Below are 14,997 nucleotides of genomic sequence, written 5' to 3'. Positions count from 1 at the left end.
GGGCTGGAAAGTCATTGTAATGCACAAACTTCCTGTGAATTCTTCCATGGAAAACAGAAAGACTGTAACAGGAGGTACTGGAGAAAAAGTGGGTGAGACAAATGCTTTAGATGCAGAACTTTTAATCTTTACTCCAGTAGGTGTAGGTTTCTGTAAGCAAAATCAAACAGCATCAGCAGGAGTGAATGGGAGTATCCTGACTAACCTCTGAAGGGCGAGAGAGGTCTAAATCAAGATAGAAGGAAAAGAAGTGAAATAGGTTTCTCATGACCTACATATAAAAATCCTCTTCCCACAAGATACCCTTACTCCGTGTTATTTTTTTGCTTGGACAGAACAGTTAAGAGAATTCATATTTAGTATATGTATCAACACCTAGACTGCACTGGGTCAAAGAGAGAGTCGCTGAAAAATATTCCTCCAGTGCTGTACATCAGCTGAAGAGAGTTGCAAGGGAACCTGCTTAATATTGGCACTACTTGCTGCACAGGGACATGGTTGCAGCTGATCAACAAATATTAAACTTCTGGCAGATATGAAGACATCATGGTTGTTGTCTCTTCTGTCTCAGTAAGAGGTGAATGTTGTGGTGTAGATAGTCAGAGCCAATGGGATTATGAAAAAATTAGTTCAAAGAAAAGACACAACATGAACAGAGCTTCTGAAGAACAGGTTTTCTATTACAAAGAGACAACTTTATGATCACTGAGCTAAAGTAAGAGATTAAAGGAACCAAGACATTTTTAAAGATTGCTCCAGTGATCAATGAAATATGATCAAAGAAGTGTTTATCCTTCTCAGCTTTATAGGTTGATCCTGTAAATATAGGAAAAAAATCAGCATATTTTTGTACTTTGATAATGGAGTTGCTGCCATTATTTGTGTCCAGAACAACTATTATTTATGTTACAAGTATGGTTGTGAAGTTCTCTTGCAAACAAAAACTTGTACGTGGTATATTTGCTGATAATTTTCTGAAAGATACATTTTACAGACTTATAAATAATATGGGTAAAGTGTCTGATCTTAAACAAAGCACATCCTTATGTGGAATTTCAGCATGTAGTTAAATGTATTTTTGAGTGTTTTTTGGAAGTATTCCTTTTGTGTAATTCTAATATTTTTTACATTAATGGTATAGAAAGAGGAGTAAATGTAGAAAGCTGAATTACTGATACTTAAGCCATTCCCCTCTTTTGGCATGCAGTCACTTGTAGTTTCCATAGAGTAGCCCTAGAACATATTTCAAACAGGTTTCCAAGTGAGGAGTTTGTAAAAATAAAGAAATTTGTCACTTCTTTGAAATACAGAAGAACCTCTCCTATACTGTATAACTCTGTGCATCTCCTTTTTCTCTACCTTGACATGTTGACAAAAATGAAAATAAACTGAAGCCATAGGTGTAGATAGAAGATTATTAACAATCCTTCTCTTATAGGAAGGTTGACTGGATTGATTAAATAAAGACAGCCAGCAAAAGTATCCCTGAGCTGTGCAGACTGTGCTGTATAGATGCCTCATTTCACATGGCGTTGTGTTGACTTGTTTGCCTTTTTTCCCTTGTCACTGTCTCTCTTGTAGAAAGGGCAAAAAAATCCATATGACATAGATAATAATTGTAACATTCCTGTTTTATAAGCAGTAGAGGATTGTATCTTTCAAAGTCACAGAATGCTAGAAATTAGAAATGGAAAAGGTCATCCAGTCAATTTTGCTCACAATGTAAAATCCAGCCATACAAAGCATCTTTCAGGCCTTTATCTGATTTAATTTTAAGTACTCAATGTAATGTGGCTTTTATCTCTTGCCATTGGAAACTATCTTTAGTGGTTTGTGTGCCATACTATGAGGAAGATTTTCCTGGTAATTCAGGTGTGTTTTCACTCTCCAGCATTTATGCTTCATTAATCAAATGCATACAGGATACATATAAATTACTTTACTGTATATATTCAGCATGCATATAAATTATTTTAGTACAGAAATATTTTGTAATATTTCAGTATTTTATGGAAAAGACAACAAAGTCCGCACTCTGACATGCAGGAAATCACATTTTCTGTGTCTTTATAAGTAATTTTAATTGACATTAAATATTCTATGGCAAACTTCTTGAATACAGGAACTGGAAGCAGAAAGAATCAAATTGATGGAACAAGTGACATCCAACAAGAGGAAAATGCAGGAGCTTGAAGATAATTTGCTCTGCCGTCTAACCAGTACAGAAGGATCTTTGGTTGAAGATGAGTCTCTGATAGAAGTCTTAAGGATCACTAAATCAACAGCAGAAGAGGTGAATTTTGAATTCACTGCAGATACATTTTGTAATTGTAATTTAAAGATAGTATATATAAAGATGTATGTATATTTTTTCATTTCTGTTTTATTTTTTTCCATTCAGAGCCACTATATAACATCTGACTTCTTAAGTAAATAGTAGAAACACTAATTTTTTATTCATAAAAAGTTGCAAAATTAAACTGCTCCCTGGATATTGTTCATATTCCAGGCCTATTTTTTAGGTGTAAGTTTGAATCAGTTCCCATTTGACAGGAGTTGGAACACATGAAGATACAATTCTGTGTTGAAACACTGGCAGAGGGAAGCAAAGCTCAACTAAAAATATTACTGTGGTCTTAATCAAGACCTTTGCTTTTTGCTTATGTAGCATAAATCACAAGTAATACAACTTAATCTTCATGATCTTTTCCATTAATTTTAAGGTCAGTGAAAAATTAAACACAGCAATGGAGACAGAGGTGAAAATCAATACTGCACGTGAAGAGTATCGGCCTGTGGCAGGTCGTGGTAGCATCCTTTATTTCCTAATTGTGGAAATGAGCTTGGTTAATGTCATGTACCAAACATCTTTAAGGCAGTTCCTTGGCATTTTTGACCTATCAGTGGAAAGATCTCGGAAATCTCAAATTCCAGCAAAAAGGGTGGTTTATATAATCGAGCATCTCACCTATGAAGTCTTCAAGTACACAGTTCGAGGGCTGTATGAAAATCACAGGTTCCTGTTCACATTGCTTCTGGCACTGAAGATTGACTTGCAGGCCAAGAAAATTTCACACACTGAGTTTGAAACACTGATCAAAGGTAATTTCTCTAAAAATGTTCCTGTTTACATGTGTCTGTGTATTGCCAAATTCAGATTTTGCAGTGCTTGCACTAAAAATGTGTTATATCCTGTGGATCTACTTGTTTTTAACTTGTGAATGAAAGCATATACAGTCCAAGAAGGAATTAAAGGACAAATTTTCCAAAACAAGAGCAATATTGATTATTTGTTATCAAAATAATGCTTAGATGAGGATTATGTTAACTGTTATACATTGAAAAATGGGAAAAAATAAGTCCATTATTTGTTAGAAAACTTCTAGCCTCTATTGTCTGCCTCTTTTTCAAGTTGCCACATATCTGTGTCTGTGAGATTGTAGACACTCAGCAAAAGCTCTCTTGATGGCTTATGAGCAGGCATGTGAATGCTGTACCAGGCTTAAGTATCAGCAGAAAAAAAGCCTGTTCTGTGTTGTAAAACAATTTTATATTGCATTGCAGTATGCCACCATTGTATGTCACTACTCAGACACAATGACAAAGAAAAATTTGAGTAAGGTTTATAAAATCTGATGGGGGTTGACCTCACTGAGGTCCCCAAGATAAGATAAACACAATCTGGTACAAAGACAAGTACAGTCAGGTGCTTGGCATCCAAATAACTCAGTTTGTTTGGCAAACACTGAGTGACTGCTCAGCTGTGGCTCAGCTGTGCTGGGTGTGCAAATGGGCATGAGGCTGAGTGCTGGTTGAGCTAAGAGGCTGTTGACGTTGCAGCCCTGGAAATGAATGCACCATGTGCTTTCTTATTCTTTAGCACAGATGAAAGGAGGCTGCACTAACAATTATACGTCTGCTCTGAAGAACCAGGCTTGAGTATCCTTTTAGGTGGTCTCATTTCATTCCAGCTCTACAGATAGAGTAGAAGCAGCACACAAATTAGTGGGATATCAGCTTTGGGAGGAACTGAGACCACTTTCCAATTAGGTCTTTGTTAAGTGTTTCCTCCATGCAAATGTCACATCTCCATATCCTGGTTTGCATAAAATGTTACTCCCTGAATTATATAAAACCAGTACTTTTTATTACTTGTCATTTTTCTGTTTAACAATGTTTGTTTTCCTCTGTAATACTTTTCACTTTGCAGGAGGTGCCAGCTTGGATATGAATTCTGTGGAACCAAAACCAAAAAAGTGGATCCTTGACACAACATGGCTCAATCTTGTGCAGTTATCTAGCTTGTACCCTTTCAATCAACTTCTGGTGCAAATTGTTAAGAATGAGAAGTCTTGGAAAGCCTGGTTTGATGAAGAAGCTCCTGAAAAATCTGTTATTCCTGATGGTTATGACAGCTTACTGGATCAATTCCATAAACTGCTCCTTGTTCGTAGCTGGTGCCCCGACCACACCGTTGCCCAAGTAAGATACATTTTTGTACAATGGTTATGCCATGTGACATCTCCTGAAGAACTGCTAGTCCCAAACTTATGTTCTCTGAATTTCTTGTTACCATAATATTTCTTGCTATTTTGAGTGAGCTATTTTGAAAAATCAGATATTGGAATGCTCATTAAAAAGTATGTGTAAAAACACTAATTTATTTAATTGCAATGAACTAGGAAGCAGAACATGAAACAAATTGTGTTGGAGATGCAAGAATACCATTGCTTTGGTGTAGTGCTTTCACAGTCAAGTCATGCAACCTGTAAAGAAGTTGCATTCCTCTGGTGAATCAAAAGATACCTCCCCGTTCATTTTCACAGAAGTGGTGGAAAAAGAGCAATTCACTTTTATGGCAGGTGCACTAAAACAGCAGATGAACTGTTTACCTACCCTCTCTACTGAGGAAGTAATAATTAAGGCTGCTTTGTGGCAAATGTCATAAAAGAAACTGCAGTAAACTAGCAGTTTCTCCACAGTCTGTGATATTTTGATTTTTCTTCTCTATGTAGGTGTAAAAGAGATGTATGAGTCTATGAGTACCCTCTTTCCACTGTTTTTTTTTCTTCTTTCTGTACTGGAAAGTCATAGTTTTTCTTTCCTGCCTATATCAACTTTACATGTTACATGCTGTGATAGCATCTGTGTTGTATTTAGGGGACACCATATTTCCATGGACCTCTTTTCAACAAGGCTCCTCCACTCTTTTTTGTTTTCTGTTCTTCACTCAGTAAGCAGGAGAGACGTATGGGAGCTCCAACTGCCATAATTTAAACAGAGCAAAATAATAAAGCTGCTACTGCTTATTTATCAACTTATTATCTATCAACAATTATCTATCAACTAATTTATCTAATTTAACTAATTTTTTATTGTCTTGCACAAACATCTCTGTAAAAGAATGTCTCTGAACAATGATTGCAACAAGAGGTTGCAATTTTAATTTTTGAGGAGAGAGGGGATCTCTATTTTTAACCTCTTCTTTCCCTACTGTGTTTTCCCAAGTATTAGAAATTTTATCTGTCTGGGACAAAATTTACACTCAATAGTGGGTGATTGAGGGTTTCTTTTTCTGCAATTGACATCTTTCTCAGTCCACCTTGTTCCTCAGTGCTTCTCTTCATCATACATGCCTCAGAATCTGTGAGAGTCAATACAAAGCTAGGAAATCACTTCAGTCAAAAAGAATTTCATGCACTAAGGTAGCTTTAGAAGTTCTTTTAGAAAATGTCTATGAAAAGAAAAAAAATAGAGGTATAAAGAAGGTTTGACCTTTAAGGATCATGTCTGAGCTAAGTTTATGTTTTGTAGAAATAGATATTCAGCCTAAGAGACTTGAACTGGATAACCACTGGACAGGAGAATTTGTTTGAAGTTCCAATAAATATGTGGGAGATTGTAACTGGGTCAGATGAAAGATCTGTCTAATCCACTTTGCTGTAGAGACAGTGTCAACAATACATACTTAGAGGAACTAAAAATGGAACTGGTATAGAGGAACTCTTTTATTTTACTATCCACCAAATTTTAACTGGCAGTAATTTAGGGGCAATATCTGGGGTGTCCTCAGAGCTGACACTGGATCTATTCTGCATGGATTTTTTTCTCCAGTTCTTTAAAAAAACCCATTTAGCATTTTCTAGCAAAAGTGTTCACAGGATGGCTGTTGCGTGAGCAGAATTCTTTCTCTTCTGTGTTTGAAGTTTGCTATCTGAGAATTTCAGTGGTTGCCTCCTGTGGGCTAAAGTTGAGAAATTAAAGTTCAGACAGTCATTGCTTCCAGTATAGATGTTGGTAAATTCCATGTCACTAATTAATGCTAAACTTAAAAAGGTAAAGATAGATATATTTTTCTGGTAACTTTTTTCCCAGGCTCGGCACTACATTGCAGAATCTCTTGGAGAGAAATATGCAGAAGGATTTATTCTTGAGATGGAAGAAATGTGGAGAGAAAGTGGCTGTCGAACACCTTTGACATGCCTTTTGTCAGTGGGGTCTGACCCCACTGAAAATATAGAACGTCTTGCAAAATCAAAGGTATCCTCCTAAACTGAATTTACTAGAGCTGATAAAGACATTTTTAACTCTTCTTTGCACTAGAAGTGGCATTTCCACATTTTAAAGATGTTTGGATAGTGATATTTATATTCATGCTAGTGTTCTCTGGAAGTTAATTTTTGACCAGTAGCCAAAATGCATTTACTAGGAAATGAAAATGCTGCAGTCCTGCTTTTTGCAGTTGTTTGATTCCAATGAGATCCCTGTCTTTATCCAGCAGATTATGATAACCCACTACTTATGAAATGTACTAAGCTATGAGAACAAAGCAACATTTGTGGTTTAAATTGTGTTACATCCACTGTAGGAGCTGACAGTAATGATGATTACAAGAAGATACAGAAAAAAAATCATAATTATGGTGACAAGAGGAATTAATTTTAACACCCTAGCATTCAATCTGTGCACTTGATGGAGACATTCAACATTTCCTACAGAACAGCATCACTTTAAGTCACTCTGTGCTCTGTTTTATGGTTCACAATGTAGCAGCATATAAAATTTTCCCAAGAAGTTATTTACTTTAGATCTCCATAAATTTTCCTCCTTATTAGAATGCATCTTCATTTAATGGTGCAGGATTTTAGAATACACTGAGTAAGACATGCAAAAGTAGGAGGACCCACAAATCTCTTCAGCTTATTAATTAGAAAGTGGAGATGCTCATTCCATTTGAAAATCAGGACCCTTATTTGTCTGTCTGTGTTAAAATGGCTTAAATTATGACCTAACTCTCACTTAATGTTTAAATTTAGGAATCTTAAATCTGAAGTCATTAATTTGATCCTTGTCTGCTTTCAGACCAAGAGGATATTGCGGTCTTAATATGTTTTCATGCTTCCAGGAAATGTGTATGGAATAAATAGAAAGTGAGGTTGTGAAAGAGCTGAAGGGGTTGCCTTGTTTATTCACACATGGTTTATGAACAAGGCAACATCAGCTGGGCTGTCACAACGTGAAGTTCAGCTCTAGTGTTACCTGTAAATGTAAAGTCAACCACACTGTTTAACTGTAAGGTTCTTTGCCAACCTCTTGAAGGTAAAGACCTAAACACACAGCATATAGGAACTTTTCAAGTTTACAAAAGCCATCCTAATGTCACAAAACAAAATGCAAACACAGATTTTTAAAAAATAAAAATGTGTATAACAATGTGGAACTTGAGGAGCATTTCAGCAATTCTTGAGCTTTTAAAAAATTTATCTAGAAATAATTTAATTTTCAGAATCATTTTCAAGAGAGCTTTGTGTTTATTTTGCTAGTATGTCAACAAATTGTACTTAGTTCCTTTCTTTCTTTGGGATTTCTCTGCTTTTATTCCAGATTAAATCTTTAATATAGGTTAATTTTACCGAGGACCTGATCTTGAAGGGGGGAGGTGGTGGTGCTGGGTTTTTTTTCTTCTTAATGATAAAAAACTTGGGCTGCTTTTTTCAATGATTTCTCTTTTACAGTCATGATTTGTAGCCTTAAAATGGATTAGCACCAGTGCTAATGGTGTCTCTAAGTATGATATTAACAGTATAAATCAGCTATCTGCTATTGTTAATGTTCAAATTTGTGTCCAGAATTTATTTTTCACTCTAAAATTTTGCTGTTAAGGTGGCCCTCTCCCTGAGAAATTAGAACAGTATCTGTGGTTACTGAGCTATGTAATCTTGTTTATAAACCAAACAAGCTCTATCTTAAAATTAGTTGCATTTATGCCCCCTTTACTTTCACTTTAAGATGGTGTGAAAATTTAACTTTCAGGATTGAAATGAAGTTTCTTATGCCAGCACTTTGACTTCATTAAAATCAATTTTTTTTTTTTTTAATTGTAGACATCATTTCTTCTTTTAGGGTATGATGCACAGAACATTCAACAGAGCTGTCAGGGCCACTGTAGTGACTAAAATGCCAGCGTTTTCATCTGGATAGTGATACATGAAGATGAGATGGATATGCTGATATGACTCACTATTGAAAGTAACATTCTGTATGCAGACATTTGATAGAGTTCTTTCAGAAGGAGTAAAATGAGGACAATTCATAGTGAAAAATATTTTTCTCCTTGTCTTGATGTTTCTATGACCTTTAATGATTGTACATTTCAGAGGCAACATTGCTGAGAAGAGCAAATTATAAGTAGATGCTTTGTTAGGGAATAATGTATCTGCTGAATATTTATGCACTCTTATGCAGGGATAGTCATAGTGTTTGACTTACAGGAGTGCTAGCTGTACTCTGATGCATCTTAGAAAAGCTGAAGTTTTTTTGGTTCTCTGGCACATAGCCAGCTTCACAGCCTGTTCTGCTTTGCTTCTTTTAGCTACAGTTTTAGGTTTCACTGACCTGAGAGTGGGATTTAACTGCTTTCTTATCTTTGGCATTCTTGTGTCCTTAAATCTTGCCAGGGTATGGGGGATAATATACAGCACCTGTATTTACACTGTTCTGTAAAATCAGGTCAGGGCCCCTTCTCTGACCCTGAGGCCAAATGGCCCAGCACAGTTTGTGTCCATATGCTTAACTTTCTTCTCCTGAAAAAGGAGGGCAGCCTCCTCCACGCTGCTTAGGAGTGGATGTCTTCCTTCCTTTTTGTTTCACTGTAAGAGAGTCTGATGGCTGTACAGGTCAAGACTAACCTTTGTAGCTCTCAGACAGCTGAAGATAGGCCCAGATTGATAATGTGGCTCATTGCTCACTGCATGAGATACTCAGCTGTAGGTCTTGAATGTGAAACTCTCCATGAAACAAAGTCTCTTCGTCAATTCTTTTGCCCTCAACATGTATGCAGAATAATATGTTTAAATGGGCTTGATAGTTCTGGTTTTCCCTGGCAGGGGTCAGGCAGCAAACCTGAGCCAGACTTAAAAAGAACAAGAGCAGCAAGAACAAAAAGCAAGAGAGGATCTGCCTGCATGTTACTGACAGACTTGTGTGGTCCTGATCTCAGCCTTATCTTTTTCAGATCCCTTTGTGAGAGCCTTTATCCTCTTCTGGTTTTCTGAACAACTGCCTTTACTCTCCCATGGCCTCTGGAGAAGATGTCATAAAATTCCAGAAATTTATATTTGCATTTATAAGTTTTCTCTTTTCTGAATCTAGATCTGCTCTAGATCTGCTCAAGCTAGCAGATCACCAAACTGGAATCCTCTGAATCAGTTGGCAATGGCAATCCACAGCTGCCATTTAACAATACAGGATGTTTCCTGAGTGATGCTTTAATGTGAACCAATCTTTCCTGTCCTACCTGCTTCATCAACAGCTCTCTTTTGAATGAAATATGTTCAGGCAATAAAAAGTCATCATAATTGTTGGGTTTACACTATGTGTTAATTATTATCTGAAGCCCTAATAGTACATTATAGGGAAAAGAATGGTCAGGCTGTATTTATCTCTTGCTTTATTTGAAAAATTGGTGAAAAAGCTGAAAAAATGTTTCAGGTGTCTTATCCCATAGATATTGTTAGACCAGCAAAAAAATATGATTTCCAGTGGGTGTAGTTTTCTTCTAACAGGTGGAAGATAAGAGGAACTTGAAGGGTTTTGTTTTATTTACTTTGTTTTAATATAATCAGTCTGCATTGATATTAATGGCTTTCTTTGTGACAGAATGTCACTACACATGGATCTACAGAAGGAATACATCACATGTATAATTCTAAGGAGCTACATATAAAATAAACTTTCTTTTTTACCTTTAGAACATTCCATGTCGTGCCATTTCAATGGGTCAGGGCCAGGAAGTCCATGCAAGGCACCTGTTAAATCAGTGCATGCAAGATGGAGGATGGCTCCTCCTACAGAACTGCCACCTTGGCTTGGAATTTCTTAATGAATTAATGGACACCATCACAACAAAAGAGTCTGTAAATGAAGATTTCAGAACGTGGATCACTACAGAGGCTCACCCAGAGTTTCCTATTAATCTTTTACAGTCCTCTATAAAATTTACCAATGAACCTCCTCAAGGTAGGAATGACTTCCCTTCCCATGGGAGAGATTGCTGCTGGTCCAGGAAGGTTGGGCAGAAAGTAATGTTGGTTTCAGTGTGCAGCTACTTGAAGCTGCCAGTCTCGGACATCACTGACGTATGCTCCTGGGCATCCCCTTGTCTGCTGGGCCTCCATGCACCTCCTTACACCCAGAATCTTTCCCCACTTCCAGGATATTTCCTCATATTCAGATGTTCATCTCATGCTTTCTGAGCCTCTAAGCCCCCAGCTTTCCTCACCTAAGTAGTCCATATGCAGCAGCACAATGTGAGATCTGCATCTTGCTTGGCAGTTTGGACTCATGTTTCTGTATTAATAGGGGTGTAATAAAGACATGGATGGAATGAATCCAGTGAGAACCCACAAAGATGCTGAAGAAATTGGAGAATATGCTATGTGAGGAGAGGCCAGGATGATTTTTAAACCTTGAGGAGAGGAGGAGTATCTTATTAATGCCTACAAATAAATAAATATGCCCTTTCTTTATATATATATGTATGTTGCCAGTGGTTTCAGTTGATGATGTCAGTAGGAGCTAAGAATTTTTATCCAAGGTCCTATTTAAAGCTTCAGACATTTAAACCTCTTATTTCAGTACTTAGCTTCCTTTGAACATTAGTAAAACATAACAGAATGTTTGATGTTGTGAAACATATCCTGTTTCAGCATTTATACTCCATCTCAAGAGCAGATAGTCAGTCTGTTGATAAAAATTTCTTACTTCTTCCTCTTCTCCTCTCCCCCTTTTTAATTCAGAGGTCAGCATCCTTTTATTGCACAGTGGCCCCCTCGTAATCATTCTAATGGTAACAACCTATAGCTCCAAGAGGCTATTTGAGAAGTCAAGTTATAGCAAATATGCAACTTACATTTAGCAGCTGAAAAAAGCCCAGTGTAAAAATTTTAGTCAGGATGAAATATAGAGAGTTTTAGTTTCTCACGACTGTCCAGTCACATTGGTAGCACAATAAAATAAAACACTTCTGTTTTATTTTGGAACCCTGTTATGATACCCATTCGATATTTTGAAAAGCTATTTGTTTGAATATTGATTTGCAGGATTTTTTGTGAAGTATGAACAAAAGCAAAAGTACTTTTATTATGTCATATGAAGTAAGATGGCTTTGACCATCTTTTCCCTGCACTTAAAATCTGCCCTTCTAGACTTGTGTGAAGCTGATTACGTGGAAAGTATCATAAGAGGGACCTGATGTCAGTAACTCATGCTTGGGTTGCATGCCCAAGGCAAAAGATGCTTGAGTAGCACTGCCTGAAAACATCTGGGAGCAGTCAAGCTTCTGTGTTCCATGGCAGCTGAGACTGTATCAGTATCAACTGCCTAAAGCTGTTTCTGGGATGTGAAATGTCAGTGCTCAAACAAACCTCCCCAAGTATTAATATTTGCACTATGAATTTAGGTTCTCCTCGTCACCTTGGTGCCTGTAGGCCAGTTGAACAACCTGCATACAGAATTTTGAGATTTTTCTAGGAATCAAATCTAAATAAAATTATCTTAAATAAAACTAAAATCTCTTATTATAAGTAAATAGCAGAACAAACTCTTGGATACTCAGTGCTATATTTCATATGATGTTAGATGTCTTTTCTATTGCCATATAGTTGCTAAATAATTATGTTTCTATTTCAGTTGTTTATGGGATCATTTAGAATATGATTATGTAATCTTAAATCCTTCTGGACTGTTGAAATCAATTTTTTGTGTTACCTACCTAAAACAAAATATTGAAGTTTGCCTGCTATGGCCAGCTGAACAGATAATTCATTCTAAGGCATTATTTGAAGGTATAAGTGAGATGATACTGCAAATTGGAATAGAGAATTATGCTTAACAGGTTGGACTTATGGATTCCATACTTTTTTTTTTTTTGCAAATGTATTACATTTTATACTTACCTTCTAGGTGTGAAAGCTGGCTTAAAACGAACATACTCAGCTGTTACTCAGGATCTGCTGGGAGCGAGCAAAATGCCACAGTGGAAACCATTACTATATGCTGTAGCATTTCTTCATACAACTGTTCAGGTTTAAAAATATATTTCTTCTCTTCTGTCATAAAGCCATGTTTCATTTATTAATGAACCTTGTTATTAAATGAGAAACATTTTTAAAGGGATGTCCCATGTTGTCAAATTAACACAAAATAAGAAAGAGAACAACATATCTCTATTACTGCAGCTGTGTTAAAACTTATAATTTTGCTCATGTTGGTCCTTTATCTCCAACAGGGATGATATTTGAAAGGAAAAAAGGGACAATCAAGCAATGATCAATTAGAGTACTCTTCTATTAAAGTCCTGGTCAATGACTGTGTGATCTGTCTTTCAACTAACTGGACTTTTACTAATATTTTAGCTCATAAAAGCATATTAAAGAAATTTACAATTTATAGTTTGGAAAACCATAGTATCAAAATGCTGAATTCACAGTGAGAAGGTGTAAGAGGGTGAATATAAATCCTTTCTGCTCTGAAACCTGTAGGAGGAAATGAAAGTAGATTTTGGGTCTTGACTTTCAGGACTTCCATTAAAGAAAGTGCTTTATGGATTAACCACAACTTTTCATCATCCTATGAATAGATTTTGCAGTGCTCTCAGTTTATATTTGGAGCCTGGCTAATTTAGCTCTGTGGCATCCATGCACTGATACATTGTGGTCCAGTGGAAGCCTATGTTAAAAAAAAATTGCAATTACCAGATATTACCCTTACACCTACATACTGCCAGCTGAGTCTGCAGATGATTGACTAAGAAGTAGTTTTTCCTACTTGCATCTGCACCATGCAGACACAACAGGGATAAGAATATAAGTGATAGGAATATATCTAATCCATAGGAAGAACCCACACAATGATTATGACTGATGATTTTGAACACCATTGCCTCAAACAGTAGCTTAATTTTTGAATTTCAAAAGCTATGGTTCCAGACTCAGAGATTTAAAAAATACTTTAAAAAGAGGATTTTTTTTCTTTGTGAGAATATTAATATTCCTCTTATTTGTTTGTACAAAATTTAGCTACTAGATAATCAATCAAGTTTTAAATGTATTTTTTTAAAGTTGGTGAAATAGAGTTCCAGCTGGACTACTGCATTCTTAACATATTTCATGTATTCTTCTGCACTTATGCTTTCTTCACAATTAACATCAATCAGTGTTTTACCTTTAATTCTAACCATTCTACAGGAAAGAAGGAAGTTTGGCCCGTTGGGCTGGAATATTCCTTACGAATTTAATCAGTCAGACTTCTCAGCCAGTGTGCAGTTCCTTCAGAACCACTTGAATGATGTGGGCATCAGACAGGGAGTGAACTGGAGCTGTGTCCGCTACATGCTTGGAGAAGTGCAGTATGGTGGCCGTGTGACTGATGACCTTGACAAGGCCCTGCTGAACACATATGCAAGAGTCTGGTTTGGAGAGCACATGTTCAGTGAAAAATTTTGTTTCTACAAAGGCTACGTTATTCCAAAAGGGAATAGAGTGGAAGACTATCTCCAGTACATAGAGCAGTTGCCAGTGACTGATACACCAGAGGTAAAATATTTTAATATATTAAAGGGAGTTTTTGTGAGATTAATAGCTTAATGAGGTGGGTTTTTTTTCCAGAATTCAGTATGCATAGGTAAAGATTAGCAGGCAGACTATTATAGTGAATATTCAGTGTAGATCTGCTGACCAGGAAGAGGTAGGTGAGGCCTTCTTCAAACAGCTGGAAAAAGTCTCATATTCACAGGCCCTGGTCCTTATGGAGGACTTTTAGCAACCCTAATTATCTTCTGGAAGGTTGATACAGCAAGGTTCAAGTATCAATGTGTATAAAACCCTGTTGGAATGCTGTAAAGATGGAGCTGGAGCCTTTTTGATAATGTATAATGAAAGGAAAAGAGGCAATGGACATAAATTAAACAACAGGAATTCCATCTGAGAACAAGAGAACTATTTTTTAAGTGGAGGTGGTCAAACACTGGGAGAGTTTTTCCAGAGATATTGTGCAGTCTTGTCTTTGTAGACATTGAAATCCCAACTGGACGCTGACCCAGACAGCCTGCTCTATTTGCTCCTGCTTGAGCAGAGGATTTGGATTAGATGACCCTCAGAGGTCCCTTCCAAACCAAACTATTTTGTGGTTTCACAATTCTGTATGGGATTGAGCAGTCATGCAATCTGAGAAATAATACAAGTAAAAAAGCCCATGGTCTCATTTGAAAGTTATAATTGGGAGTTTATTCCATTTTGACAGTAAAAAGATATGGATGTTGCCATGAATTGGTGGGGTAGGGTCCAGGGTAGCTCCTGGTTGTAAGCACTTTTACACGACCCAATGTGTGAATGTCACAGTGGTCACAGGAACTGAAGGATGATGACTTTCTGCTCCCTCCAGTACAGGCACACATGCTGAAGTTAGTTAAAACTGAAACAGAAGAGAATGCTCTGGAAA

The 14,997-nt window shown here is 36.7% G+C and overlaps 1 protein-coding gene across 1 annotated transcript in view; it reads left to right on the top strand.

Moving 5' to 3' along the window:
* Positions 1–14,997, top strand: part of LOC129118032 (dynein axonemal heavy chain 5-like) — a 148,188-nt gene that overhangs the window by 105,851 nt on the left and 27,340 nt on the right. Inside the window, exons 66-72 of the mRNA XM_054629186.2 lie at positions 2,123–2,293; positions 2,724–3,102; positions 4,211–4,482; positions 6,376–6,540; positions 10,251–10,518; positions 12,463–12,584; positions 13,746–14,093. Of these exons, the coding sequence (XP_054485161.2) occupies positions 2,123–2,293; positions 2,724–3,102; positions 4,211–4,482; positions 6,376–6,540; positions 10,251–10,518; positions 12,463–12,584; positions 13,746–14,093 (1,725 nt within the window). The remainder of the gene's footprint in view (positions 1–2,122; positions 2,294–2,723; positions 3,103–4,210; positions 4,483–6,375; positions 6,541–10,250; positions 10,519–12,462; positions 12,585–13,745; positions 14,094–14,997) is intronic.

This window comes from Agelaius phoeniceus, chromosome 1 (assembly GCF_051311805.1).
Source record: "Agelaius phoeniceus isolate bAgePho1 chromosome 1, bAgePho1.hap1, whole genome shotgun sequence".
NCBI classification, from domain to species: domain Eukaryota; kingdom Metazoa; phylum Chordata; class Aves; order Passeriformes; family Icteridae; genus Agelaius; species Agelaius phoeniceus.
This window is presented reverse-complemented; position numbering and strand designations above follow the sequence as displayed.